Source organism: Berghia stephanieae, chromosome 5 (assembly GCF_034508935.2).
Source record: "Berghia stephanieae isolate SIO BIC M18660-M18661 chromosome 5, UCSD_Bste_1.3, whole genome shotgun sequence".
NCBI lineage: Eukaryota > Metazoa > Mollusca > Gastropoda > Nudibranchia > Aeolidiidae > Berghia > Berghia stephanieae.
In genome coordinates, this window is record NC_088364.1 from 84,121,637 (window position 1) to 84,149,136 (window position 27,500).

Below are 27,500 nucleotides of genomic sequence, written 5' to 3' on the forward strand. Positions count from 1 at the left end.
GTCACGTCGCCCAGCAACGGAGAGCAGCCTGGTTCTAAACAAAGAAAATTAGTACTTTTTATTCTTCATGCCGGCTAGAACTTTTCATAAGTCTTATGATCAGAATATATAAAAGTCAAAACATGATCATATTTTTCTCCTCTGGATACACTTTTATGCTCGTTGGAGAAATATTTCATAAGGGCGTCCACCATTGTTTCGATAGTTTAGAACAGGTTACTAAATTACTATGCGTCATTGCGAGGGAAGTGACGTCACGAGTGTTGAACCCTATTCTGAATATGTTGACTTGACACCTAATTTTCGTCATCTAGTTTTCCCCCTGACATAATAGTAAGTTACTGATTACGTTACCAACCTACAACGATCAACCGACGAGGTGGAAGAAACGGAAGTCACTTCCAAAAGTAAATTCCACTTCTTCAAATATTGAGCTTTTATATAGCGCAATATCCACTAAATATGCTCAAAGCGCTTTAAAAAAGATCCCTGGCCATCAGAAACATTTAACATTTAGGACGGGACATGACGTCTGTTAGGCGATGTTACAATTTTTTCCCGACAGAGACAACAGGATACGGTGAGAGAATGTGAGTAAAGAGCCTTCTCCAAGGACTCAACTATGCGCCGAGCGAGGCTCGAACCCAGGACCTTCTGATCCGGATCCGAAAGCGAGGGTCATACAACAAGACCACATAGCCGCACATGGGCGTAAAAGACTCTTGAACTCTCCGAAATATAATTTTCATATATGGTTTGAAAGCTGAGAAAATTCCCTTCTAAGTGGTCATGGTTTGGAGTAATTCTTGGTGCAAGCTTCAAAGAGAGTATCAAATGACATTGAAAACATTGGGGCAGCGTGGCTCAGCGGTAGGGTCTTTGCTTCGTACCCGAAAGGTACCGGTTTCGATGACCCTCCGCTGCGCTGTGTAGCTTTGAGCAAGTCACCTCGCCCTAGCTCAATTTGTGGCGCTGCACTGCGACTGACGCCTGAGTTATTCCAGTATTCCCTTGGAATAGACCCTAGAGACACATTTCCCCATGGGATGAATCAAGGAATTTTATTTATTTTTTATTTAAAAAGAATGTTTCAGACTCTAAGACCAGATCCTGGTTTTCTCCCACCTCGATGGGTTTAGGTTGGGAACGTAACTTGCTAATACCGAATTGACACGACCGGTGACATATTCATTAGGACTGAAGACTTTAGACTATCGATTTAATTGGATTCAGTAGTCTGATGTCACGCGCCCGGCAACGGCGGCCATCTTGGTTCTAAACAAAGAAAATCTTTACTTTTTATTCTTCATGCTGGCGAGAACTTTTCATTCCCTTTTCATATGCCTTGTGATCAGAATGTGTAAAAGTCAAAACATGATCAAATTGATGGGTTTTTTTTTCCCTCTGGATACGCTTTTATGCTCGCCGGAGAAATATTTCATACGGCGTCCGCCATTGTTCCGATAGTTTAGAGCCAGTGTTACTAAGTTACCATACGTCATTAGGAAGGAAGTGACGGTACGACTATTGAATCCTATTCTTCTCCGTATTTGTCAGTGTGTGTGTGTGTGTGTGTGTGTGTGTGTGTGCGTGTGTGTGAGAGAGAGAGTGTGTGTGTTTATTGTACAGTTGTGGACACATTAGACAACAACCGACGCGTGAAGTGAAAACAGGTGGAAAACCACTCCACTCCTCCAGAACACTGAATACATGATATAGATAGTATGCGTTTGGCTAAGGACTTCACCACATTGCCATCCGGAGTATAACGGACCAGCACACAAAACTATGTGTAGCCATGGACTTCTTTAGTCTGGTTAATACAGTTAAGCGAGAATTACTCATAAACGTTTCACGCTAGAGAAACCGGGACAACTTCCGGTTCAATGGGCCAAATCCAATGTGTGTGTGTGTGTGGGGGGGGGGGGGGGGGGAGGTTCAACTGGGATCGATTTCATTCCCTTGGCGCGTGAGGTGCTCTACCAACTAAGCTATCGGACCACCCTAACCCCCGAACACAAACATGCATAAATAAATAGGTAGTGAGGAATGTTAAAAAAGAATGTGATGTTGAATAGTTTTGGACATTGAACCAGAGTTGCCAATTTGGCGTTTTAATTTAAAACACAAGCCGTTTTGGCATTGAAAATATTGGATTTGACATTTTGGCATCAATTTGACATCTTGTTTTTTGTCATATAATTTTATTGATTTTATAAACAAATTGACACTAATTTCACAAAATATACAAATTGTAACCCTGAAAATGGCTGTAGAAAGTAAACTTTTACCAAATGAAGACACGAACTCACGGATGCGTGATTAGAACATTGAGATTTGAATCCGTTTCTATGCGCATTTTAGCAGGAAAAAAGATTCTGAATAGGTTTGGTATCTTTTCAGATAATTTGGTATATTTCTGTGATTTGTAAAAAATAAAGCATAAAGGAAAAAAAATTTATAACAAAATTGGAAAAAAACAAACAACCCCCAACAAAACACGCGGGCGTTCTCTCTCGCTCTCTCTCTCTCCCTCTCTCTCTCTATCTCTCTCTCTCTCTCTCTCTCTTTCACACACACACACACACATATTCTATTTCTCTCTCTCTACTCTCTCCTCTCCTTCTCATCTCTCCTCACACTCTCTCTCCCTTCCTCTCTCTCTCCTCCTCTCACTCTCTCTCTCTCTCTCTCTCTCTCTTTCTCTCACACACACTCCCTTTTTTAAATGACGGATTGAAGCCCCCCCCCCCCCCAAAAAAAAAAAATAAAATAAAAAAAGAACAAAAAAAAAACCCAAACAAAACAACAAAAAACAAAAACAAAAACAAACCAACTGACCTGGATGTAGGAGTCCACACAGATGGGGGCATATTTACATTTCCGTGTCCGTTGTTGTTTACACGACCTGGTGCATCGACCCCACGTGGTCCAGGGGTGGTACAGCAAGTCGTACAGGAGTTCCTCGATCATGCGGTTCCTCTTCTGAATCCCAATCACCTGTTGAGACAAAAATTGAACTTTTATTTCCACTAAACGTGCTCAAAGTGCTTTACAAAGGGGTCCCTGACCGTGGCCTTCCTAAAGTTATAGATAGTTCGAAGATGACGTCACTCAGGCCTTTGTTATTGTTTTTGTCATCCGCGTTTGTGAGTTGTTCTCACTAAACTGTATTAACCAGACTATAAAAGTTCATGGTTACACAGAGTTTGTGTGTTGGTCCGTTATACTTCCGGATGGCAATGTTGTGAACTCCTTGGCCAAGCGCATTCTATCTATAGCCTGACACTGACCAAAAAATGACGTCAAAAAGCCAATCTTTTGCCACATAAGAAAACAAATCGTGAGTTGTATTCAACAGTTCAACCAATGAAATAACTTGTTTCCGTGAGCTCTACTAACGATAACTCACTAAACGGAGCAAAAACCAAATAATGACGTCAAACTGCCAGTCCTTTTGGATTTCAGTATCAGGCTATAACATAACGATGCTACGTCCTGACCAACAGTAACAATGGGCATCATCTATATTCCCGTTCCATGTGCTCGAGGTCATTGGTCACATGCAAAGCGTGCTCAAAGTGACCCACATAGTGAAAAGTGTTCACAGCTTTTGAAATATCTTACATTACGATTGGACATTTTGTTCAGCTTGACACACGGGTATGTTTACAAATTTCATAAACAAAGCAGTGTGTTTATATTTGTTAAGAATTATCCAATTGGATTCAGTAGTCTGATGTCACGCCGCCCGGCAACGGCGGCCATCTTGGTTCTAAACAAAGAAAATCATTACTTTTTATTCTTCATGCTGGCTAGAACTTTTCATATGCCTTGTGATCAGAATGTGTAAAAGTTAAAACATGATCAAATTTATGGGTTTTTTTCCCTCTGGATACGCTTTTATGCTCGCCGGAGAAATATTTCATACGGTGTCCGCCATTGTTCCGGTAGTTTAGAACCACTGTTACTAAGTTACCATGCGTCATTAGGAAGGAAGTGACGTTACGACTGTTGAAGAGTATTGTTGGACATCATTAAATCATGTGATTGATGACTCCATTGGACGAAAACATGAATATAGATCGCTAGGACGAGACACAACGCCTGTCAGGCGATATTACAATTATTTTCGGACAGAGACAACGCTGTTAACGGCCAGGTATTCATTTTACACCTGAGTACGATGAGAGAATGTGAGTAAAGAGCCCTTTGCATGGACTCAACTATGCGCCGAGGGAGGCTCGAACCCAGGAGCTTCCGATCCGAAAGCGAGTGTCATATCACTAGACCACATAGCCGCACCTGTTGAAAAGATAAATGCCATGACGTCACACTGCTGCCATATAGACGGTATGCGCTTGGCTAAGAAGTTCATAACATTGCCATCCGGAAGTATAACGGACAAACACACAAAACTCTTGTGTTACCATGAACTTTTATAGTCTGGATAATACCGTTTAGTGAGTGTTACTCATAAACGTGGATGGCAAAAACCAATAACAAAGACCAAAGTGACACCAACTTCATTCTATCTATAGAAGGAACGAATTTGAGGTCACTCAGCTCTTTGTTATTATTTCAAGAAAGCTTTTTAGTGACTAGTTCTCACTAAATTATATCAATCAACACATAAACTTTAAAGATTACACACATTTTTGTATATTGATATGTTAAATCTGGCTGGTTGTTCGATGTTGTATTTTACCTAAACGCATAGCTTTAAAAGACCGGCTACTCTATTTTTGTTTTCAAATCGAGCTCACAAGTATGCGTGAATATCACAACAATCAACAAGATCCATTTGTTTACGTGACAGCAAGCCAGATGTCACGTGCAAACCAAACATCGTGACTTAATTTATATTGTCTCATACTATGAGATACAAAATCCCTGCTATAACAAACAAAGTTGTGTGACGTCAATTGTTATGATAGAAGAGATAGTCATCTGTCTTTATTTGTTTTTTTGACATAAGCTTTTATGAGTAATTGCGCTCAAACTGTATTAACAGATTATAAAGTTCAAGTACGCATAGTTGTGTATGTTGTCGTTATAAAATCGGATGGCAATGTTCAAGAGCTTTTTAGCCAAGCGCATATATTCTATAGATAGTATGCGTCCTTGGCTTAGAAGTCTGAAATTGCCATCGAATTTATAGGACCAACACACAAAACTGCTAATTGAACTTTTATAATCTGGTTAATACAGTTTAGTGAGAATTACTCATAAAAGCGTATGGCAAAAAAAAACAAACAATAACAAAGACCTGAGTGACGTCATCTTCGAACTATCTATAATTTGATTGATATCATTTAGTGAGAATGAATCACCCTACTGGCCGTCTGACTACAATAACAAAGATCCGAGTGGTGTCGACTTCATTCATTTTACATCAAACAGATGGGGAAGTCAAATGACAGTTATTTTTTCGTTTTGTTTACTTTTTGGAGAGACATTTTTTCTGGTTGCGTCACCTCAAAACCAATGGGGGCGATCTATATTCTGGATTTTCGCCCAGTCATCGATCACGTGATTTGTTGCTGTCCGATAACTGGGTTATTTTTAAATAAATGAAAGCATGCTTCTTTGTTTATGACCGTTGCAACTATAGCTTCGGGTCAAGCTAAATAAGATGACCTATTTGGTGTTGGAGATTTCGAAAATTGTGTGCACAATTATTTGCAATTTAATTATAATGACGCTGATGATGATGATGATGATGATGATGATGATGATGACGACGACGACGACGATGATGATGATGATGATGATGATGATGATGATGATGATGATGATGATGATAAAAATGACAGTGGTGGTGATGATGGTGATAATAATAATAATAATAATAATAATAATAATAATAATAATAATAATAATAATAATAATAATAATAATAATAATAATAATAATAATAATAATAATAATAATAATAATAATAATGATAATAATAATAATAATAACAACAACAACAAAAGAATAACAAGAACCCCCCTTCCCCCCCCCCCCCCCCCCCCCCCACACACACACACACTTTAACCACAACATCCTAGAAAGTTTAGTAAATGGCATTGAAAACACGGATTTGGCGAATGAGTACGAAAACCAGAACCCAGTTCCCAGAAATAACTTCTAATAATGAATAATTAATCAATGGAAAAAAAAAAACAAACTCGAAATTCCAACTAGCCATTTGAAACGGAACAACAACAAAATTTAATTTTGAAATCCCCCACTCAAGAACAAACCATCATCTTTACTCTTCCTTCCCCTCCACCACCCGACTTTGGAACTCCCTACCAACCAATTGTAAACAAGCCCTTTCGACTGATGACTTCAAAAATCGCTCCCTGATTCCCTCTAAAAAAGCATGTTACTGAAAAGACGGCCATGTAATCTTCAGCTTGAAGCTTTGGCCTTGATGGAAGAAGAAGAAGAAGAAGAAGAGAAGAAGAGAAGAAGAAGAAAGAAGAAGAAGAAGAGAAGAAGAAGAGAGAAGAAGAAGAAGAAGAAGAAGAAGAAGAAGAAGAAGAAGAAGAAGAAGAAGAAGAGAGAAGAAGAGAAGAAGAAGAAGAAGAGAAGAAGAAGAGAAGAAGAAGAAGAAGAAGAAAAGAAAGAAGAAGAAGAAGAAGAAGAAGAAGAAGAAGAAAGAAGAAGAAGAGAAGAAAAAAGAAGAAGAAGAAGAAGAAGAAGAAAGAAGAAAAGAAGAAGAAGAAAGAAGAAGAAGAAGAAGAAGAAGAGAAGAAGAAGAAGAAGAAAGAAGAAGAAGAAGAAGAAGAAGAAGAAGAAGAAGAAGAAAGAAAGAAGAAGAAAGAAGAAGAAGAAGAAGAAGAAGAAGAAAGAAGAAGAAGAAAGAAGAAGAAAAGAAGAGAGAAAGAAGAAGAAGAAGAAGAAGAAGAAGAAAGAAGAAGAAGAAGAAAGAAGAAAGAAGAAGAAGAAGAAGAAGAAGAAGAAAGAAAAGAAGAAGAAGAAGAAGAAGAAGAAGAAGAAGAAGAAGAAGAAGAAGAAGAAGAAGAAGAAAGAAGAAGAAAGAGAAGAAAGAAGAGAAGAAGAAGAAAGAAGAAGAAGAAGAAGAAGAGAAGAAGAAAGAAGAAGAAGAAGAGAAGAAGAAGAAGAAGAGAAGAAGAAGAAGAAGAAGAAGAAGAAGAAGAAGAAGAAGAAGAAGAAGAAGAAGAAGAAGAAGAAGAAGAAGAAGAAGAAGAAGAAGAAGAAGAAAGAGAAGAAGAGAAGAAGAAGAAGAAGAAGAAGAAGAAGAAGAAGAAGAAGAAGAAGGAAAAAGGGAAGAAGAAGAAGAAGAAGAGAAGAAGAAGAAGAAGAAGAAGAAGAAGAAGAAGAAGAAGAAGAAGAAGAAGAAGAAGAAGAAGAAGAAGAAGAAGAAGAAGAAGAAGAAGAACTTGATTGCTCTTTCAATTACAAAAATTAACCTTTAGCCATTGTAAACCATCCCCGCCTGATGTTTTAAATCTGTCAGTCTCTCCCAACAACATCAAACGTTGATGAAGGCGCATGTGCGTCATCGACAGGATACGATTGCCACTGTGGTGAACGTAAATGAAAACATTGTGTTTGTCCTATGACGTCAATTGCCTCATCACAATATTCCTTGTTTCCTTTTTGTTGTTGTTTGTTTCACAATATCACAACATAATAATAGTATGCAATATTTTATTTTGTCCCACATCTGCTGCAGGTGGAGTGGAATCCAACCTCAAACAAACAAAAAACAAAAACAAACAAAAACAAAACAAAACAAAAAAAAAATAACGAAAAAAAAACGAAAGAAAGAAAAAAAGAAAACAAAATACAAAAAAGAAGACAGAATAGGTTGCTACGTAATGCCGAAAACGACCTGAAACGACCGGAGACGACCGGAAACAAGTGGAAACGAGCGGAGACGACGAAACGGTTATGGAAAGTTGGCAGCAGTGCGCGAGTGAACCATGGACTTAGAGAAGTATACACCAGTGGGGAGTGAACCTGGGACTATGGGAAAAGGATATCAGAGGGAAAAAAACGTGGGACTATGCGAGACGGGCACCAGTGGGAATTGAAGCCGCACATGAAAGGTGGGCACCTGAGGAGAATGATCCTAAGACTATAGGAGGTGGGCATCAATGGGGAATATTCCTAGGACGAGAGATACCTACGAGAGGCAGATACCAATGGAGAATGAAGCCTGGAACATGAGAGGTAGACACCAATGGGGAGTGAACCCAGAAGGGTACTTCATTTTTCCTAAAGTTATCGAAACCGTCCGAAGTAATGGGAAGTGTACAGTAGTGGGGAGTGAACCAGGGACTCAGGGAAGTGGATATCAGTGAGGAGTGAGCCTGGGACAATGGGAGATGGATACCAGTGGAAAACGACCGGAAACGATCGGAAAGAAGATTCATTCTGTGGAGAGTGAACCCGAGATTATCTGAGGGTGAAACCAGAGAGGAGTTAACCTGGGACTATGGGAAGTGGACACATTGAGTGGTACGAGACCAGGACGCAGAGATACCAGGGGAGAAAAAACCTAGGACTATATGTGAGGTATGGAAGGAAGCTAGGAATATGGAAGGTGGGCACCATTGGGGATGAACCTGGGATTGTGGGAAGTAGATACCAGAGGAGAATGATTCTGGGACTATGGGAGATTTCGGAAAAAAAAGAAGCAACCATCTGGGTTCACTCACCTCTGGTGTCCAAATCCCATTTTCTCGGCTTTACTCTCCCCAAACGACAAATGGATGATGCCAAGTCTGCAAAGATAGATCATCACCAAGCCCTACTGCAACCTCCTCGTGGTGTCGAACGGTAACAGGTCAAGCTGGCTAACTGCAGAGGTCGACAAGAATAGGCAATGGCAAACCATTCTTGTAACTTTGCCGAGTTAACTGCATGAATAAGTCCAAAAAGTTAAACGGTGACAGCGTAAAGGGGAGCATGTTTTCACGGAAGACTGCTGCCTCGCTCGGTTGGGAGCGTGATGTTCGTCAGGTCACACCGAACCGTCAGCCAGTTACTAGGCGAAATAAATTTAACAAATGTGACAAAACCAAAATTGGGACATGGAATGTCAGGACCTGTGCCCAAAAAAGGAAAACTAAACAACATTCTAAAAGAAATGAAACGGCTCTAAATAAATATTCTTTGCCTGGCAGAGATGGGATGGAAAGAGCAGGGAACCATGTCAAAACAAGAAAACAACACGACATATAAGATCATATGGAGTGGTGGAACCTCTTTCCAAAAAGGAGTAGGGATGATCTTAGACCAACAATCAACCAAATTTTACAAAGGGCACGTAGCAATCTCAGACAGAGTTTTGCTGGTTAAGCTAAGAGGACCTGTAGTTGACACCAATATTATTCAAGTTTATGCACCAACAGAAGAGGCGACAGACGCAGATATGAGAGAGTTTTACCCTTCACTAGACAAAACAAAACGAATGTGTAAATCACAAGAAGTCCTTATGGTAATGGGGGACCTAAATGCTAAGATTGGCAGAGGCAGAGATGGTGACATAATCGGACCACATGGACTCGGAGACAGAAATGAACGAGGAAACATCTGGGCAGATTGGTGTAGAACAAATAAATTAATGATTTCAAACACCTGGTTTCAACAACACCCAAGAAGAACCTGGACATGGCAATCACCAGGGGACAGAGCAAGGAACCAGATAGACTTTATAGCAGTATCATCAAGATTCAGAAATGGCATATTAAATTGCAAAACCTACCCAGGCGCCTATGTAGACAGTGACCATGTCCCAGTTGTTTGTACAGTAAGGATAAAGTTTAAAGCTATTCAGAGAACAGTTGGTAGAATAAAGAGGGATTACAGGTTATGCAAAGACAATGGCATACAAACAAAAATGAGAGAAGAATTTGAAAATGCACTCATGATACAAAGCCAAAGTGAACCTGATAACGAAAAATGTGAAAACAATTTGATATATTCCAAAAGTGTGTCAAAGCAACTGCAGAAAAGCATTTACCAATAGCTCAAATAAACAGCAAAAAGGAATGGATGACAAATGAAATTCTAAACCTATTTGAAGAAAGACGAAAATGCAACAGAGGGTCTGCAGAATACCAAACATTGAACAACCACATTAAATCCAAATGCATTGAGGCACACGAGAACTATCTAGACTGGAAATGCTGCGAAATCGAAAGAGAATACAAACCCAACCCCCAACAAGCTCACCAAAGAATAAAAGAACTATCAGGGAAAAGGAAAAGCAAAGCAGCAGGAAGTTGTATCCAGAACAAACAAGGGGAACTGCTATTTGAAGAACAACATATAGAAAGCCGATGGGTAGAATACATAGGCGAACTGTACAATGATCCAAATAGAAATGAACCACCACTGAAATTCAAAGAACCATTAAGCGGACCAAAAATCACCAAAAGTGAAATTGAACATGCCATGGAACGAATGAGGGATGGTAAAGCAACAGGCCCTGATGAAATATCTGTATAGGTAATAAAAAGCCTAGGAGATCTAGCAATTGATGAACTTCACATATTATCCAACAATATATACAACACCGGGAAAATTCCAGAAGATCTCTGTAACTCTATTTTCATAAAAATCCCAAAGAAAGCAGGTGCAGTCAGATGCGAAAATTTTAGAACTATAAGTTTAATAAGCCACATCAACAAGAGACAAATAAAAACACTCATAGACCAACTGAAGGGCTTCAACAACCTAACAATCCAAGAGCTGTTTGAAAAAGCAAGAGACAGAGAGGAATGGAGAGAGATAATTCATGCAGTATCCGAAGCCTGGACCAGGCATGGAACCTAGAAGAAGAAGAAGACTCTCCACAAGTATCTACATTCGTAGTCCCAGGCTCTTTACCCATTGGTGCCCACCTCCTATAGTCTCAGGTTTATTCACCGTTGGTGCCTACCTCCCGTAGTAGTGACTTCAATTCCCACTGGTAATCATCTCCTATAGTCCCAGGTTCATTTCCCTCTGATATCCTCCTTCCATATTCCCATGTTCACTTCCTACTGGTGTCCACTTACCTGAGTCCCTGGATCACTCCCCTTTGCTGCCCACGTTTCGCAAATTTAAACGGTTTCGGAAAAAAAATAAGTACTTTTCTGTGTTCACTCCGAACTGGTGTCCACCTAACATGCTCCCTATTTCACTCTTCATTGGTATCTACCTCTCGTAGTCCCAGGTTCATTCTCTATTAGTGCCCTCCTCCTATAGTCTCAGGCTCATCTTCCTGTAGTGGTTACCTCTAATAGTCCGGCTTCAATCCCCACTTACACCCGTCTCCCATAGTCCCAGGTTCATTCGCTCTTTGGCGCCCTAATCCTATAGTCGGCTTCAATCTCCACTGGCACCCGTCTCCCATAGTCCCAGGTTAATTTCCCTCTGATATCCCCTTCCCATAGTCCCAGGTTCACTCCCCACTGCTGCCAACTTTCCATAACCGCCATCGTTTCGTCGTTTCCGCTCGATTCCACTTGTTTCCGGTCGTTTCCGGTATTACGTCGCACCCACAGAATATACAACGTTAAAAAACCCATCAACTCCAACAATCAAAGCTAAACAAACCAAAGAAGAAAGCGGCCAAGAACAAAATCTATAATATAAACAGAGACAACAACAACAACAACAACAACAACAACCCCTAAAAATAAACTTTAAAAAGCCATAAAAAACCCTTAAAACGTAAAACAAAACAAAACAAACAAACAAAAGAATGCAGGTAGTCACATAGGAGCCACAATGAAAATTCTTAACTTCAAATCATTAAATTGGAGAACTAATCACTGTATAAAAGAACGCATTTTGATAAGAAATAAGTAATATAGATGAAGTCATTGGATGGGTTGACTTCATTGAAGTCATATATAATATATAACATTATATTATTATAATAATAAGATCCTTGAGCACCTGCGTTTAAATTTTAAATTGAGCTTTATATAGCGCAATATCCACTAAATGTACTCAAAGCTCTTTACAAGCGCTTTGAAATGTCGAAATCGCCCCCAATGCGCTCTCTCAGCGGCACTGGAAACTTGTTCAAATTTAAAACACAGGAGTTCCAGCATCTGATAATGTTTCAAGGGTTGTAAGGACCTGCTTACAATCCTCATAAACAAAAGCCCCTTGTTTGATGTATTCATTATGAATCAGATTGTGAAATAATATGAGATTTATACGTCAGATCAAGGCTACGCCGAGTAACGGAGAACTTCATTCATTGAGAATAAACTAACCAGGTCCAATCCCCCCCCCCTCCCCCCTTGTCTGTCTGCTTATCTCCCCCCTCCCCCACCCACTCTCCATCTCTAGATCTATCTATCTATCTATCTATCTATCTATCTATCTATCTATCTATCTATCTAGATCTATGCGACTATGTGGTCTTGTGGTAAGACACTAGTTTCGGATCGGAAGGTCCTGGGTTCGAGCGTAGTCATCGTTAACTTATAGCCCGACACTGACCAAAAAATGACGACAAAATGCCAGTATTTTGCCACAAAAGAAAGCAAATCGTGAGTTGTATTCAATAGTTCAACCAATGGGACCACTTGTTTCCATGAGATCTACTAACGACAACTCACTAGGCGGTGCAAAAACCAAACAATGACGTCAAAATGCCAGTCTTGTTGGGTTTCAGTGTCAGGCTATAACATTACGATGGCTACGGTGCCAGACTCGCTCAGCGCGTAGTTGAATCCTTGCAATTTTTTCCCACAAAGACAATGCTGGTAATGGCCAGGTACTCATTTTAGACCTGAGTACGATGAGAGAATGTGAGTAAAGAGTCTTTTCTAAGGACTCAACTATGTGCTTTGCGAGGCTCGAATCTAGGACCTTCCAATCCTAAAGCGAGTGTCATACCACCAGTACACCACATAGCCGCTGTTATAATATACATTTTTGTACATTACCTCTTACACTTCACAGCTTCTTTAACCTTTAACCGTACTCTGGAAAAACACATAATATTTACAAATGTGGCCAGAAAACCCGTCCTTCAAATATCGGCCCATTTAAATGACCCTCATCTGGTCAAAAAGCTCTCCAACCTGGGACCTCGCAAATATAAGGTACGGTGTCTCGTCTTGACTTGTTACAAAAAAAACGTAGTCAATGGCCGGATGGGTGACAGTGGTCGTAGAGAATTGTGGTCTCGACATTGTGTCCTTGAGTAAGGCATTCAACGCACATTACCCCACTCGACTCATGTCTGAATAATGAGTACTTGGCTACAGGCAGTGACGGATATTTATTACAAAAAGTCCACCCAATAGACGATTGTACTGTAAGAAATGGAAATATTATGGCTTCATATGGCCTGCTAGGAAAATAAATAACACAAATTGTAAAGCGCATTTAGCATGGTAAATCGGTGAAAATGTGCCCTGCAAATGTTCATATTTTACATGTTAGTTGAAGTCTTCTATCCAATAAAAGAAAAAAGTGTTTTGTCTTTGAAGAAGAAGATAGAGGATGAGTAGGAGGTGGAGGAGAAGTAGGAGGAGGAGGATGAGGAGGAGGAGGATGAGGAGGAGGAAGATGAGGAGGATGAGGATGAGGAGAAGCAGCATCAGTATTATTATTATTATTATTATTATTATTATTATTATTATTATTATTATTATTATTATTATTATTATATAATTATTATTATTATTATTATTATTATTATTATTATTATTATTATTATTATTATTATTAGTAGTAGTAGTAGTAGTAGTAGTAGTAGTAGTAGTAGTAGTATAGTAGTAGTAGTAGTAGTAGTAGTAGTAGTAGTAGTAGTAGTAGTAGTAGTAGTAGTAGTAGAAGAAGAAGAAGAAGAAGAAGAAGAAGAAGAAGAAGAAGAAGAAGATTAATAGAGGAGGAGATGTAGTTGGTGTAGATGTGAAGGGAGAGGAGGAGATTGATGGAGGTAATCAAATGATGATGGTGCTACTGCTGCTGCTGCTGCTGCTGCTGCTGCTGCTGCTGCTGATGATGATGATGATGATGATGATAACCATGATAGTGTTGACAATTTAGATGCGAATGAACAAGAGGATAAGAAAAAGGAGGAAAAGGTAGATGAGAAGAAAGAAAAAGAGAAAGCAAAGGAGATGGATGTATAGCGAATGAGATTAGCGGAAGAGTAGCGTCCCTTGATTGGAAGTCACGAGCGGAAAAGTTATTAGAGAGAGAACGTCATGTTGGTTGTGCAGCATGAGACACTTCACCGAAAGCGAGGACGAGAGAGACGCATGCGCAAAACCATTTTGACGTTCTCTCTGTAAGGTGACGTCCAAGCAAGGGACGCTACTCTTCCGCTAATCTCATTCCCTATCTAGTTGTTAATGATAAGTTTTTGAGAATTCAAATAATTTGACGAATTCCATCCACTATTTAGACATAATACACGTCTTAGAAGCAACGATTGGAACAGATATGTGGTCTGTGCTATGACAATCGCTTTCGGATCGGAAGATCCTGGGTTCGAGCCTTGCTCGGCGCATAGTTGAGTCTTTAGAAAAATCACATTCTCTCACCGTACTCAGGTGTAAAATGAGTACCTGGCCGTCAACAGCGTTGTTTCTGTCAGAAAAATTGTAATATCGCCCAACAGGCGTTATGTCACGTTCTACGTGTTGCTGTTGGTCACGGACCCTTGGTAAAGCGCTTTGAGCACATTTAGTGGATATTGCTCGATATAAAAGCTCTAGTTTCATTTTGCTTTTGTTTTTTATTAAGAGGGATGATCCGAGAAATTCCTCCAGTTTCTTAGTTTGACCTTGAGGCCAATTTCTGGAGCTTCCCACAATTTAAAAGTGCATTTCCATCCCCTGCCCTGTAAGGCTTAGACCAGGTTTTACCACAATTATTTCTCCCTTCCATTCACTGCCAATTTGTACAATGACAAAAGATCATTCCCAATTTTCCCTGGAAAGTTTGACTTCACATATCATCAATACATTAAGATTACCCTCAGCCTGTCAACAAAAATCTCAAACTTGATAATTTATCTGAAAATGTTAAGAGAAGAACTTTATGATAACTTATCGATTATCTAAAATTATCGATTTATGAAATAAACCTTTTCAGCCCAAATGAATAAAAAAAAATAGTGTGTTGTTTTGTCATTGTACAGTAAGACCCTTTCCGAACAAGAGGTCAATTTCGTGCAAGTTGAATTGTTCTATTTCAAACTTTGTTTCCTCGTACATTTCAGACGCCCCCCCCCTCCCCCCCCCCCCACACACATTCTTCCAACTTTCATTTTCCTTTCTTGTATTTATTTTAATCAAGGTTATTGTATTTCGTCTGTGGAATGTGTAGAGTCCTAGAATAGTTCAAGTATGGGTTTTCCGCCGGTGCCATTTCGGATTGGTAAAATATTTTAAATGTATGATTGATGACTTCGTTACCGTCAAGGTTATTTTTTTATGGAGCAAATAATAACAATGATTTTATTTGAACTTAAAATTGTATGTTCGTCATAGCAGCTACTCTCTTAAGTGTTATGGAATTTAGGAGATTGATGACTTTGATCGTAAACTTCAAGCGTATCAGAATAAAATCAAGGAGAAGCATAACGAACGAGAAATAGGTTTCTCAAAATAGCACAGGTATATTCCAATGTTGATTTGTGTCAGAAAGTATTCGTCATCAGAAGTAGATCAGGGCCTATATGGCGAAATATGCTAGGCTAAAAATATAGGCCTTCCGTTTGAAACTTTTAAATGTTGAAGACGAATACAATTAACTGACTCAACCCTAACACCGACTATATCCGTAGTTTACCCCGAGTTACTCTTATCCATGCCTATTTATTACATGTTTCTGAGACAAATTATAGGCGTAGTATCAAAGCTAATGTTTTCAGTTTTTACATGTTAATAAATAAATGGTAGTTGAATAAAAATATCTATGCACATGCTCATTTTCAATACATTTTATTACAATTTTGTAAAGTAGCAAAAATCTCTAGGATTGAGTGACTTAAACGAAATATAAAAAAAAAACGCGGAAATAGCTTGTATTATTTATTAGAAGGCATAGACTCTATCTTCAAATCATCAATGGCTGTAGTCCGAGTATTGGCAAAAGGCCTCACGGCCCATCACTGCAAACGTTCAGATGTTCACAATCCAATCAAAACAGAGAACAGTCACAGATTACTTTGACGAGCAAGTGCATTCAAAACTGTTTTGAAAGTTTCCAAGCATTCAACGTTCCTATATCCGGGTGTAGGACATTCCAGTCATTTATTGATCTTGGGAACAAGCTGTGTTTGTGTGTCTGTTCTTGTAAATGGTTGTATGTATTGTGGTGTAGTGTATCTACGTGTAGCATACCTATCTGATTTGGTTTTTACGTAGTTTGGGATGATGATGGGTGAGTTTGGGTCGTTGTTTGTTTTGTGTGTAAGGTAAAATACGGGATAGCTTGTGCCGGTGTTTCAATGGTTTCCATTCAAGTGACTGGAGGGAAGGAGGGAGGACTTGACACAACCCAGGTATCTGGATTTACATCCGGTTGTGAATCTTGCAACAACTCTTTGTATTTTTTCAATCTTGTCTATGTCCATTTTTGTGTGTACGAGTTCCACACGGGTTTGGCATATTCTAATTTTGGCCTGATTAGTGCTGTGTACGCCTGGGCTTTAATTCTTCGTGGGCTTTGGCTTATGTTCCTTTTGAGAAACCCCAGCACCTCCCCCCCCCCTTCCCTCACCCCCCCCCCCTTCCCTCACCCCCCCCCCCCCAACATTAATTTGAGTATACACGCAGAGGGAATTCCCTACGATTTTCTTTACCCATGCCTCAACCCAGATCATCATGGGTAAAAATCGTTGCCTCCATGGCGCGGTTAACAATATTATTGTGACTCACTGCCTCGATCTGGTAATATGTAATGAACAAAAATGAATAGAACGGCTTCAAAATGAGACCAAAATACCAAACACGAGACGTTTCGAGCTCAAAACCCTTCAACAACAACAACAACAACAACAACAAAACAGCACTTAAAAACCCAGATAGACGGTAGAGAAAAAACCCAAAAAAACTTGAGCTTTTATATAGCGCAATATCCACTAAACAGGCCCAAAGCGCTTTACAAAGGGTCCCTGTCCAAAACAGAAACACGTAACATGTAGAACGAGACATGACGCCTGTTAGGCGATATTACAATTTTTTTTTCCGACAGAGACAACGCTGTTAGCGGCCAGGTACTCATTTTACACCTGATTATGGTGAGAGAATGTGAGTAAAGAGCCTTTTCCAAGGACAAAACTGCGCCGAGCGAGGCTCGAACCAGGAACCTTCCGACCCGAAAGCGAGTGTCGTACCACTAGCTTGCATTTTCAAATTTGCTAAAAGGATTTAGACCTAATATCCTGTTAAATATTTAAACGCATAATTGAAACAAAAAAAAAAAAAAAAAAAAAAAAAAAAAAAAAAAATACGTTTTGCAAGTTGTCTTTTAAAAGAGGATCCGTTAGGATTCTCTCTGTATTGTTAGCGTGGCGTCTATCCGTTTTAATCTCTCTTTCTCTCTCTCTCTCTCTCTCTCTCTCTCTATCTATCTATCTATCTCTTTCTCTATATATCTTTTTCCTTCTCTGTTCCCTCTTCCCATTCTTTCTCGGTGCATTCTCTGGGAACTCTTACTCAGATTATTCTTCCCTCTCCTTTTCCTGCCCCCTTCCCCCCCCCCCTTCTCTCTCTCTCTCTCTCTCTCTCTCTTTCTCTCTCTCTTTCTCTCTCTCTCTATCTCTTTCTCTATATATCTTTCTCTTTCTTTCTCTGTTCCCTCTTCCCATTCTTTCTCGGTGCATTCTCTGGGAAATCTTACTCAGATTTTTCCTTCTCCTCCTTTTCCTGTTCCTTCATAACACCCATCTCTCTCTCTCTCTCTCTCTCTCTCTCTCTCTCTCTCTCTCTCTCTCTCTCTCTCTCTCTCTCTCTTTCTCTCTCTCTCTCTCTCCTCCGCTCTTTCTCTCTCTCCCTCCCCGCTCCTTCGCAATGATTACTCGTATTTAAAGACACACCCCCCCACACACACTCACACACACATACACACTCACACACACACACACACACACACACGGAGGCTAACACTTTCCTCGCTATGTTCTTTCACTTTCACTGCCTTTCTTTCCCATTCTCTGTGTTGATTAGATACTCATTTCTCTATTGGATGAACGCAATCTCTACATTTCAAAGATTATAATAAAAGTCTTCTTGCATCATCCAGCGTCTGTAACCTTCGAATGAACGATTTAAAAAGTTCGCCCCCCCCCCCCCCCACCCCTATCTTAGTTACATGATAGTACATGAACACATAATTATAATATCGTTTATTTTGGCAACGATTATGGTGTACGACTTTTGGTTTCGTAAGAATTCGTAAATAGAAATAGTATTGAAGAAGAATATCATGCAAACTATTAGGCGTAGGGATATGATTGTTTTAGCTGATGGTGTGGAAATTTCATTATAAAATGTCTGACTTGAATACTGCCGTTTTATTAAAGAACACAGTATGTGCTATTTGGTTAACATTGCATACACTGTGTTTTTAAAAACACGGGCAGAATACGTCACACAATTTAAATGACTCCGTGCAAACACAAAATATTTCGTTTTCTTTTTTTTTAGTTAAAGTAGAGAAAAATGAAAAAGTTAAACTTTTCAAGCAATATCTAGATCTTGCGCTTCATTTTTTGTTTCATAACTTTTCAAGTTGGTTTCTTCATTGATCACAAAAGTCACGGGCTGGCTGGCTACCAATAGAACGTGCAGACAATTGGAGTTTACACGAGTCTCAACTCACTGCCACTCATGGTGACGAAAATTCGTGACGTCACACCGTGTGCTTTTCCGGTTCCAAAATCATTGGAAGTATTTAAGTAACCAGTCTTTCGGAGGACTAATAATGAATAGGTTACATGAATAGGTGACTCATTATGCAGCAGGATGTATAGGCAGATTCTTAGGATTAACGGACGCAAAAGAGCGAGGATAGATGATCTTTATTGACGACCAGCATTTATTTAGACTAGAAAATGATGTGCCATCACTCTGAAACCAGAAGATCATTTACACAAGGCATGTATTCACTACCCAGGGAAAGTGATCTTACACTATAAAATAAAAATAAAATTGAGTTTTATATAGCGCAATATCCACTAAATGTGCTCAAAGCGCTTTACAAGAGGTCCCTGGTCAGCAGCAATATTTAACATATAGGACAGGACATGACGCCTGTTAGGCGATGTTACAATTTTTCGGACAAAGACAACGCTGTTAACGGCCATTTTACACCTGAGTACGGTGAGAGAATGTGAGTAAAGAGCCTTTTCCACGGACTCAACTATTCGCCGACTTCGAGGCTCGAATCCAGGACCTTCCGATCCGAAAGCGAGTGTCATACCACTAGACCACATAGCCACACTATCAATAAGCTTGGAGCCAGTCCTTTTTACTTCACACTTTCCTTCCCTAGTACTGCATGGATGCGGACAATTTGGTGCTGGGGGGAATCTGGTAGAAAAAAGAATCTTTCTATTTGTGGCAGAGGCTTTGAGACAAGGAAATCGTGAATATAATCAAATTGTTTCCATTGGGATTAGAGACATATTTTTCGTTCGTAGAACCAACGCCATGGCGCTAAGACGGTAGTCTTACCTGGCTACAGATAATATGTGTTAATTGGCAATAAATGCGGTGAAAGAGATGTGCCATAAGTTGCCATTCTTTTGCCAAAACCTTCAAGCCATTTGGCACTGCGGTCTAACCACAGGTCTGTAAACTCAATTCATTTCACAAACGGAATCACACGTCTCAGAAAAAGGAAGAAATATGAGGGGGTGGGTGGGGGGGGGGGGGGGGGGAATAGGGTGACCTTCGCCACAAACATTCTCCAATACAAAATTATTAGGAAAAATAAGGAAAACATTCGATTTCAACAGTTTATATGGGTTATTGATATTGAGCTTTATATAGCGCAATATCCACTAAATGTGCTCAAAGCGCTTTACAAGGGGTCCCTGGTCAACAGCAACATTCAACATGTAGGACGGGACATGACGCCTGTTAGGGGATATTACAATTTTTCGGACAAAGACAACACTGTTAACGGCCAGGTACTCATTTTACACCTGAGTACGGTGAGAGAATGTGAATAAAGAGCCTTTTCCAAGGACTCAACTATGTGCCGAGCGCGAGGTTCGAACCCAGGAACTTCCAATCCGAAAGCGAGTGTCATACCACTAGACCACATAGCCGCACAAAAAAAACGAAATCAACCAAAAACTGACACTCTAGCATCGAAAATATACAAGTTATAGCCATTGCCAGGCAGGCTCTTACATGGAACTCGAAGGGAACGAGGAAGAGAGGGCGGTCTAGACATATCTGGAGATGGGCATTGATGGAGGTCCTAAAATCTGAAGGCTTAACGTGGATAGAAGCTGAGAAGATGGTAAAAAGCAGGACGAGATGGAGGTATTCGTCGATGGTCAAATCTCCAGTCTGAGTGAAGGGCTTTAGTAAGTAAAAATAGAAATTTAACCCTTTCCTTACCACCATAGGAAAATCGTCACATTCGTTACGATACAACAACATTTCTCTTATTCAAATTTCTTTTGTACTTTACAAATTTTAAAGAAAATGAACAGTGTTGAAGAGAATGTTTTAGCTAAAGAAATTATGTATGGCAAGAACTTAACTGATATTGTGTTTGAGTGATAAAAATCTATTTTTGTGTTAGTTGGGTGTGAAGTTTTGGGGAAAATCCTGAAAATGGCTGGCAAGGAGAGGGTTAACCTGTCAAAATATTGAGGACTAACTTGATACATTCTGTCCAGACTTTTTGACCATTTGAGAAACCAAATCTGTTGTTCTATTGGAGCAGGATTGCCAGTGCCATGTTTTATTGATTTTAAATCATTCAATTGTAAAAAAAAACTAATGAAACGAATTTTTCCCCTTAGTGATTTTGCATGGACTGTGTGGCTATGTGGTCTTGTGGTATGACACTCGCTTTCGAATCGGAAGGTCCTGGATTCGAGCCTCACTCGGCGCATAGTTGAGTCCTTGGAAAAGACACTTTACTCACATTCTCTCACCGTACTCAGGTGTAAAATGAGTACCTGGCCGTTAACAGCGTTGTCTCTGTCCGAAAACAAAAATGTAATATCGCCTAACAGGCGTCAAGTCTCGTTCTACATGTTACATGTTGCTGTTGGCTAGGGAACCTTAGTAAAGCGCTTTGAGGATGTTTGGTGGATATTGCGCTATATAAAAGCTCAATTTAAAAAGAAAACGATCCTTGGCAGACACATGTCTGACTGACTGACCTGCCTCCTCGGTACTACGAAAACTTGCATAAATACAAAATTTTTGGCTCCAACTTCAAAATCTCATGAGCGTCTCCGAGTCATTAAAACTTAATGAAAACAAAAGTTGATGCCAGAAGACAAAATTTTAAAATTTGGAAATGTAATTCAATCATTTTGAGGCTAAATTATTGTTGATCTATAAAGTTAATTATAGCGACGGCTATTTCTATCTCCTGAAAACGACGAATTTTTAAAATACTATATAACCAGAGAGGTCTGTATATAAATATTTGTGATGTTCTTTTACTTATTTATCACGATCAATTACCCGACGTGTCCCGAACAATTTGCCGTTTGCCAACTGCATTGCCAGTGTAAAAGTAATTAGCGCTGAAACACATTTTTACAATATCAATATGATCACAAATTAACGTTAGTTTACGAGAAAAGAGTTGTTTCGTAATACACATTCTTCCCTCTCTTGTTTTTTTTTTAAATTTTCACTCTCCCGATGTTTCTTTTAATTTTTGTTTCTATTCGTTTTGTTCAGTTTTTCTAACATAAGAAGACTCAAAAATTTGCTCGTGTCAATAATAATAATAATAATGATAATAATAATTAAAAAAACACACAAAAAAAACAACAAAAAAAAAAAAACAAAAAAAAAACAAAACAAAAACAAAACAAAAAACAAACAAACAAACAAAATAAAATAATAATAATAATAATAATAATAATAATAATAATAATAATAATAATAATAATAATAATAATAATAATAATAATAATAATAATAATAATAATAATAATAATAATAATAATAATAATAATAATAATAATAATAACAATATCCTTTATTAATAAAAAAAAAATGGAAATTCGTTTGAAAATGTTGCGTATAACCAAAGTTGAGTTTAACCGAAGTTGAGTTCCCTGTCCATTGTTGCCACATTTTCTTAGTCTTCGTGATTTTTGTTACCAAGCTGTGGTGTCTTTGGTCGATTTCAGATGAAATGATGGATCACCGTTTTCATCACCACTTATTGCAAACTTTTATAGCAAATTTGATTTGACCACTCACTGATAAGCTTCATACCAAATAATATGGTAAACTCAAACCAGTTGTAAACATACAATCATTGTTCTTTGTCCATCACAGACTGATCAATTTGATTGAAACAAAGACCTATGACAAGCCTGTGTAGATTTTGACAAGCGAAAGCAGCTTTGATACAAGCCGACGTCTTATTCAGATCGGATTGACTTTCACTGTTTGGTTTTCAAAGTGTGTAAGAGTCACAAAGATTAGCTGTGACAAGAGACACCTCTCACCAACCTAATGTGTTCACAATACACACTTATCCGGTCCATGAAAACGAGATTTTTTTCTTCTGATCGTCTCCTCTCTCCTATCTGTTGACTTACTTACTTACTTACTTACTTACTTGTCCGAACCAGCGACCCCCTGAGCTCTAGCCCTTCGGACTTGTGCCATGACGTAGAAGTTAGACGTCTTTTGTAGTTGTTCCAGGTGACTATAAAGTGTGTTACTTCTATCTGTTGAGCATTGATTGGTAGCTGGGCCCGTTAGATCTGGTGGAAGGTACTTTGCGATACACCAGCGTCCAATCCAAAGAGTAGCAAGCAATTGTTTGCTTAACGATTCATAAACCAACCGGCTTAAACTCATTCTCCATTGGCCTTATGGTACTAAGTGACTTCTGCAACTTTTCTCACGCGTCATTGTGATGTGATGTCGGCATTAAATTAAATTGAGATTTTATATATCCACTAAACATGCTCAAAGCGCTTTACAAGGGGTCCGTGGCCAACAGCAACACTTAACATGTATGACAAGACATGACGCCTGTTAGGCGATACTATAATTTTTTTTTCGGACAGAGACAACGCTGTTAACTGCCAGGTACTCGTTTTACACCAGAGTACGGTGAGATAATGTGAGTAAAGAGCCTTTTCCAAGGGCTCAACTATGCGCCGATCGAGGCTCGAACCCAGGACCTTCCATCCGAAAGTCAGTGTCATACCACAAGACCACAAGACCACATAGCCGCACAAAACGAAATTATCAGATACATGAAATTCGATTTGGGGTTTAAAATATTAGAATTATTATATGTAAAAGTTGTATTTATTGCACTCTAAAAGACTTCACAAACTTTCACCAATGAAAACATCCATCTCAATTCAAATCCTGTAGTTTGGGATTTCAACTCAAACAATAAACGTAAATGAGTTTACATTGTTTGGTTTTCTTCATCTATTGTAAATAGCCGAAATGCATCAGAGGGGAGGAGGGGGAAAGAGGAGGGGGGGGGGGGAGGGCAAATAGAATGATCTACAATCTTAATTTTAAAATGTAGGAGTTAATCTGAAGCTGAAAATAAGCAAATATTTTTTGTGTGACCCAAAGCCCTAGTGTTGAGGATTAAGACAGTAGGTCATAGTATTTGCTAACCCCCCCCCCCCCCCCCCCCCCCCCCCCCCCCCCCGAATCATTTCGGCTATTTACAAAAGGTCACGAAAAACCATTCCACGTAAACTCATTTAAATTTATAATAGTTGATTTGCAAATTGAAACTGACAGAAAGTTTTCAACGCCAAATCTTTAAGCATCCATTTCTTTAAGAATAGACCACTACAGTTTAAATTATATTAAAGACATTTATAAACACAGATCATGGATATTATGACAGCTTTGAAAAAGAATGTAAAAAGATCAAACACGGGACATTTCGGGCTCAAAATCCTTCGTCAACCAAATAACTAAACATTATTTTGATTTTCAAAACAAGATCCTTTTACTTTTGAGAAACCATGCCAAATATTTCACTGCACATAATGAAAGGTATAAACATTTTACTGACCTTATAGGAAAGTGGATAACAGGGTCCTCTTTGACGAACGCACGTACGTTTTTCCTTGATCCAGGTCCGGCCACATTTGTCCAGTTTTGCACATCGGCCAACGCGCGTCTGCTCGCACTTCCTGGAACACGAGGACCACTCCGACCACTCGTGATAATATTCACACAGAGCCTTGCCAACGTCCGTTCCCAGACCTCCAATCTTGAGCTCCAAGTCTGAGCTGGGCTCCATGGATCTCGTCTCTTCAAGGCCAGCAGACAAGAATTCCTGGTGAATTTAAAATATATTGTAGGCATAAGATAAAAATTAATTAAATAAAGGCACAAAAAAAAAAAAAAAACCCAATCAAAACAACAAAAAACAAAATAAAACAAATCAACAACAACAACGAAAACAAAACAAAAGGCAAAAAAAAACAACAACAAAAAAAAAAAAGAAAAAGAAAAAAGAAAAAAGCAAAAAAAAAAGCAACAAAACAAAACAAAACAAAACCTACGCCTGTTTTGAAGTCCATAGGAGTAAATTACATGGTAGGAAACAAAAAATAAAGTATAAGGAGACTTTTAATAGTGAGGAAAGGTATGAAACACGAGAGTCGACGAAGTCCCGGGTTTGAGAGTTTTGCCAAGATGAGAGTCATTTAAAGCGATCAATATTTGAAGGACATGTTTTCTGGCCAAATGTTTAAATATGTGTTTTTCCAGCGTATGACAGAATAATGAATGTGTTGAGGGGAAAATGTTGGTTAATTCATTCTTAAGTAGAATAGCAGGCAAGCTATGTGCATGGAGTTGTCGCCCTTTTGATTTGAGGAGCTGGGGGATTGCCTCGGAATAAATTACGTTTAAAAAGTGTCAATTTATTCAACAGCCATATAAATTTTTTTAAACCGCCTATTGGAAACTCGCATAATTGGGAAAGCTGTAAATGTGAACGATTATTTTGACAAAATAAGATCATGTAATCCGACACAAAGGCACGCTCCAGCTTGAATTGGTGTACGTTTTGGTGGTCTAGTTGTATGACACTCGCTTTGGATCGGAAGGTCCTGGGTTCGAGCCTCGCTCGGCGCATAGTTGAGTCCTTGGAAAAGACTCTTTAATCCCATTCTCTTACCGTACTCACGTGTAAAATGAGTACGTGGCCGTCAACACCTATCTCTCGGTCTGAAAAATTGTAATGTCACCTAACAGGCGTCGTGTCTCGTTCTACATATTACGTGTTGCTGTTGGTCAAGGACGCTTTGTAAAACGCTTTGAGCACATTTAGTAGAAATTGCTCTATATAATAGCTCTATTTAAAAAGCTCTGTTTTATTGTTAAAAACTCATCTTTATAGATTAAATAAAAAAACAAGGTTAAAATGTTTGAGGTCTTGGAAATGTCACGCATGATAATATAATAGTCACTATATGTATGCCGGTGTTTGTATGCGAATGCATCCTGATTTGTTGATGAAGGGGAACCCTGAAATGTCCATTTTATCTGTTTTCGTATATTAAATCGAAGGTTACATTCAATCTCACATTTCCAAAGACTACAGTTTACGGTTCCAAAACGGTGCTCGAACCCGATACCTACCAGTCCGTAGAACGAGCGCCATACCACAACACCAAAAAAAGCCGCACAACACATGCCTTTAATAAAAACAACTAAAGAAAATAGGAGCTTTTATATAGCGCAATATCCACTAAACGTACTCAAAGCGCTTTACAAGGGGTCCCTGGCCAACAGCAACACTTAACATATAGGACGAGACATGACTGACGCCTATTAGGCGATATTGCAATTTAGAAAGAATGTTGTACGAGCTAATTAAACCTATCTCTGCAAAGAGGGGGGGGGGGGGGGGGGGGGGGGGGGGGGGGGGGGGGGTGATAAATATTTGTGTGACTTTGATCACATTCCATCGATATTGTTTAAATTGAACAGACTTCTGATTTTTCCAGTTAATTGTCCAATTAGCCGCTCATTCGTGGTTTCATCGCCGTTCCATTGCAGCGATTTGCACTATATTGCGCATGCGCCGCTGTGCTCACAGTGCCAACCGCCGCCGACCTTGGGAATTATAATTTGTTTTGTGTATGTTAAAGCTGATTGAAATGTGGTGCTTTCAAATATTTCGCGTGCTTGTGGATTCCAAACCCAACACCAATAGAGAAAAAAAAAAAAAAGAAAGAAAGAAAACGACACAAACCACAACTAAATGGTGAAAAACAAAATATTATAACAAAAACCCAGGCCGGTGGTGAAACTAATTAATCGAATTTCATAACCAAACGAAGAATAAGATCTGTGGAATTTGTTGGGAAGACGGAAATCGGAATCTGTTTATAACCAGTTCACTGTGAACTTTGGAGAAAAAAAAAGTATTTTAAAATTTAGCCAGAAATAACATTTGTCCTTCAAATATCGATGGATTTACATGACTCTCATCGGCAAAAGCTCTTAAACCTGGAACCTTGCGAGTTAAAACGACTAGAATTTTGTCACTTTTGATGCTTTGCTTATAGGTAAAATACTGACGACATCCGCCAGTTGGATAAAATGTACCAACGCACAAGACTATGTGTAACACACGTTAATAATCGGATTGGTAGAATTTAGTGAGAACTAATGTTAGAGATACTGTCTATAATGAAACTAAAGAGCTGAGTGACGTCAAGTAAGTTCTAATATTACGTCATACCCCCCCCCCCCCCACCCCCCGTGTGGTGTCCGGGGTCCCTCAACAGAAAAGATGCAAGAATAACCCAACGCCAAGCCAGCACAGAGCTGCACATACGTGATGGAAGTCGTTTTGGACGAATTTAATCCCTCGTGGGGGCGGGAACCTACACTCCTCTAAGCTTGGTGAGAAGTTGCCAGGCTTTGATACCAGTAAGTGGAGAACACTGGGTGGCTGTGAATCGGCTTCGGTCGAGGAGCTGCCTCACGGCCAGTGCGCTTCATCGGTGGGGCCTTTCTACCTGTCCAGCATGTACCCGATGTGGGCAAGAACCTGAGACGGCAGAGCATCTAGTCGAAGGATGTGTTGTGACGATGCTACCCGGCGGGTTTGCGACGGTGCACGAATGCGGACCGGACTATGCTGATTGGGTCGATCGTCATAACATAGTAGTGTGAGAACCATAAGAGGCTGCTTCCAAACCAACGGGTCGTAAAAGGCGACTAATGGTGTGTGACCCCCATTTTTGAGTCACCTGGTCCTCCAGGTTGGGGGTTGTCGAAGGGTTAACACCCTTTTGGTAAAACTCAAACCGTTACAGAAACACAGACGGACAAATCAAA

General features: G+C 39.4%; 1 protein-coding gene across 1 annotated transcript in view; it reads right to left on the reverse strand.

Moving 5' to 3' along the window:
• Positions 1-27,500, reverse strand: part of LOC144973760 (uncharacterized) — a 140,180-nt gene that overhangs the window by 43,323 nt on the left and 69,357 nt on the right. Inside the window, exons 3-4 of the mRNA XM_078916638.1 lie at positions 24,211-24,477; positions 2,842-3,000 (exon numbers count right to left, since the gene is read on the reverse strand). Coding sequence (XP_078772764.1) covers positions 2,842-3,000; positions 24,211-24,477 — 426 coding nt within the window. The remainder of the gene's footprint in view (positions 1-2,841; positions 3,001-24,210; positions 24,478-27,500) is intronic.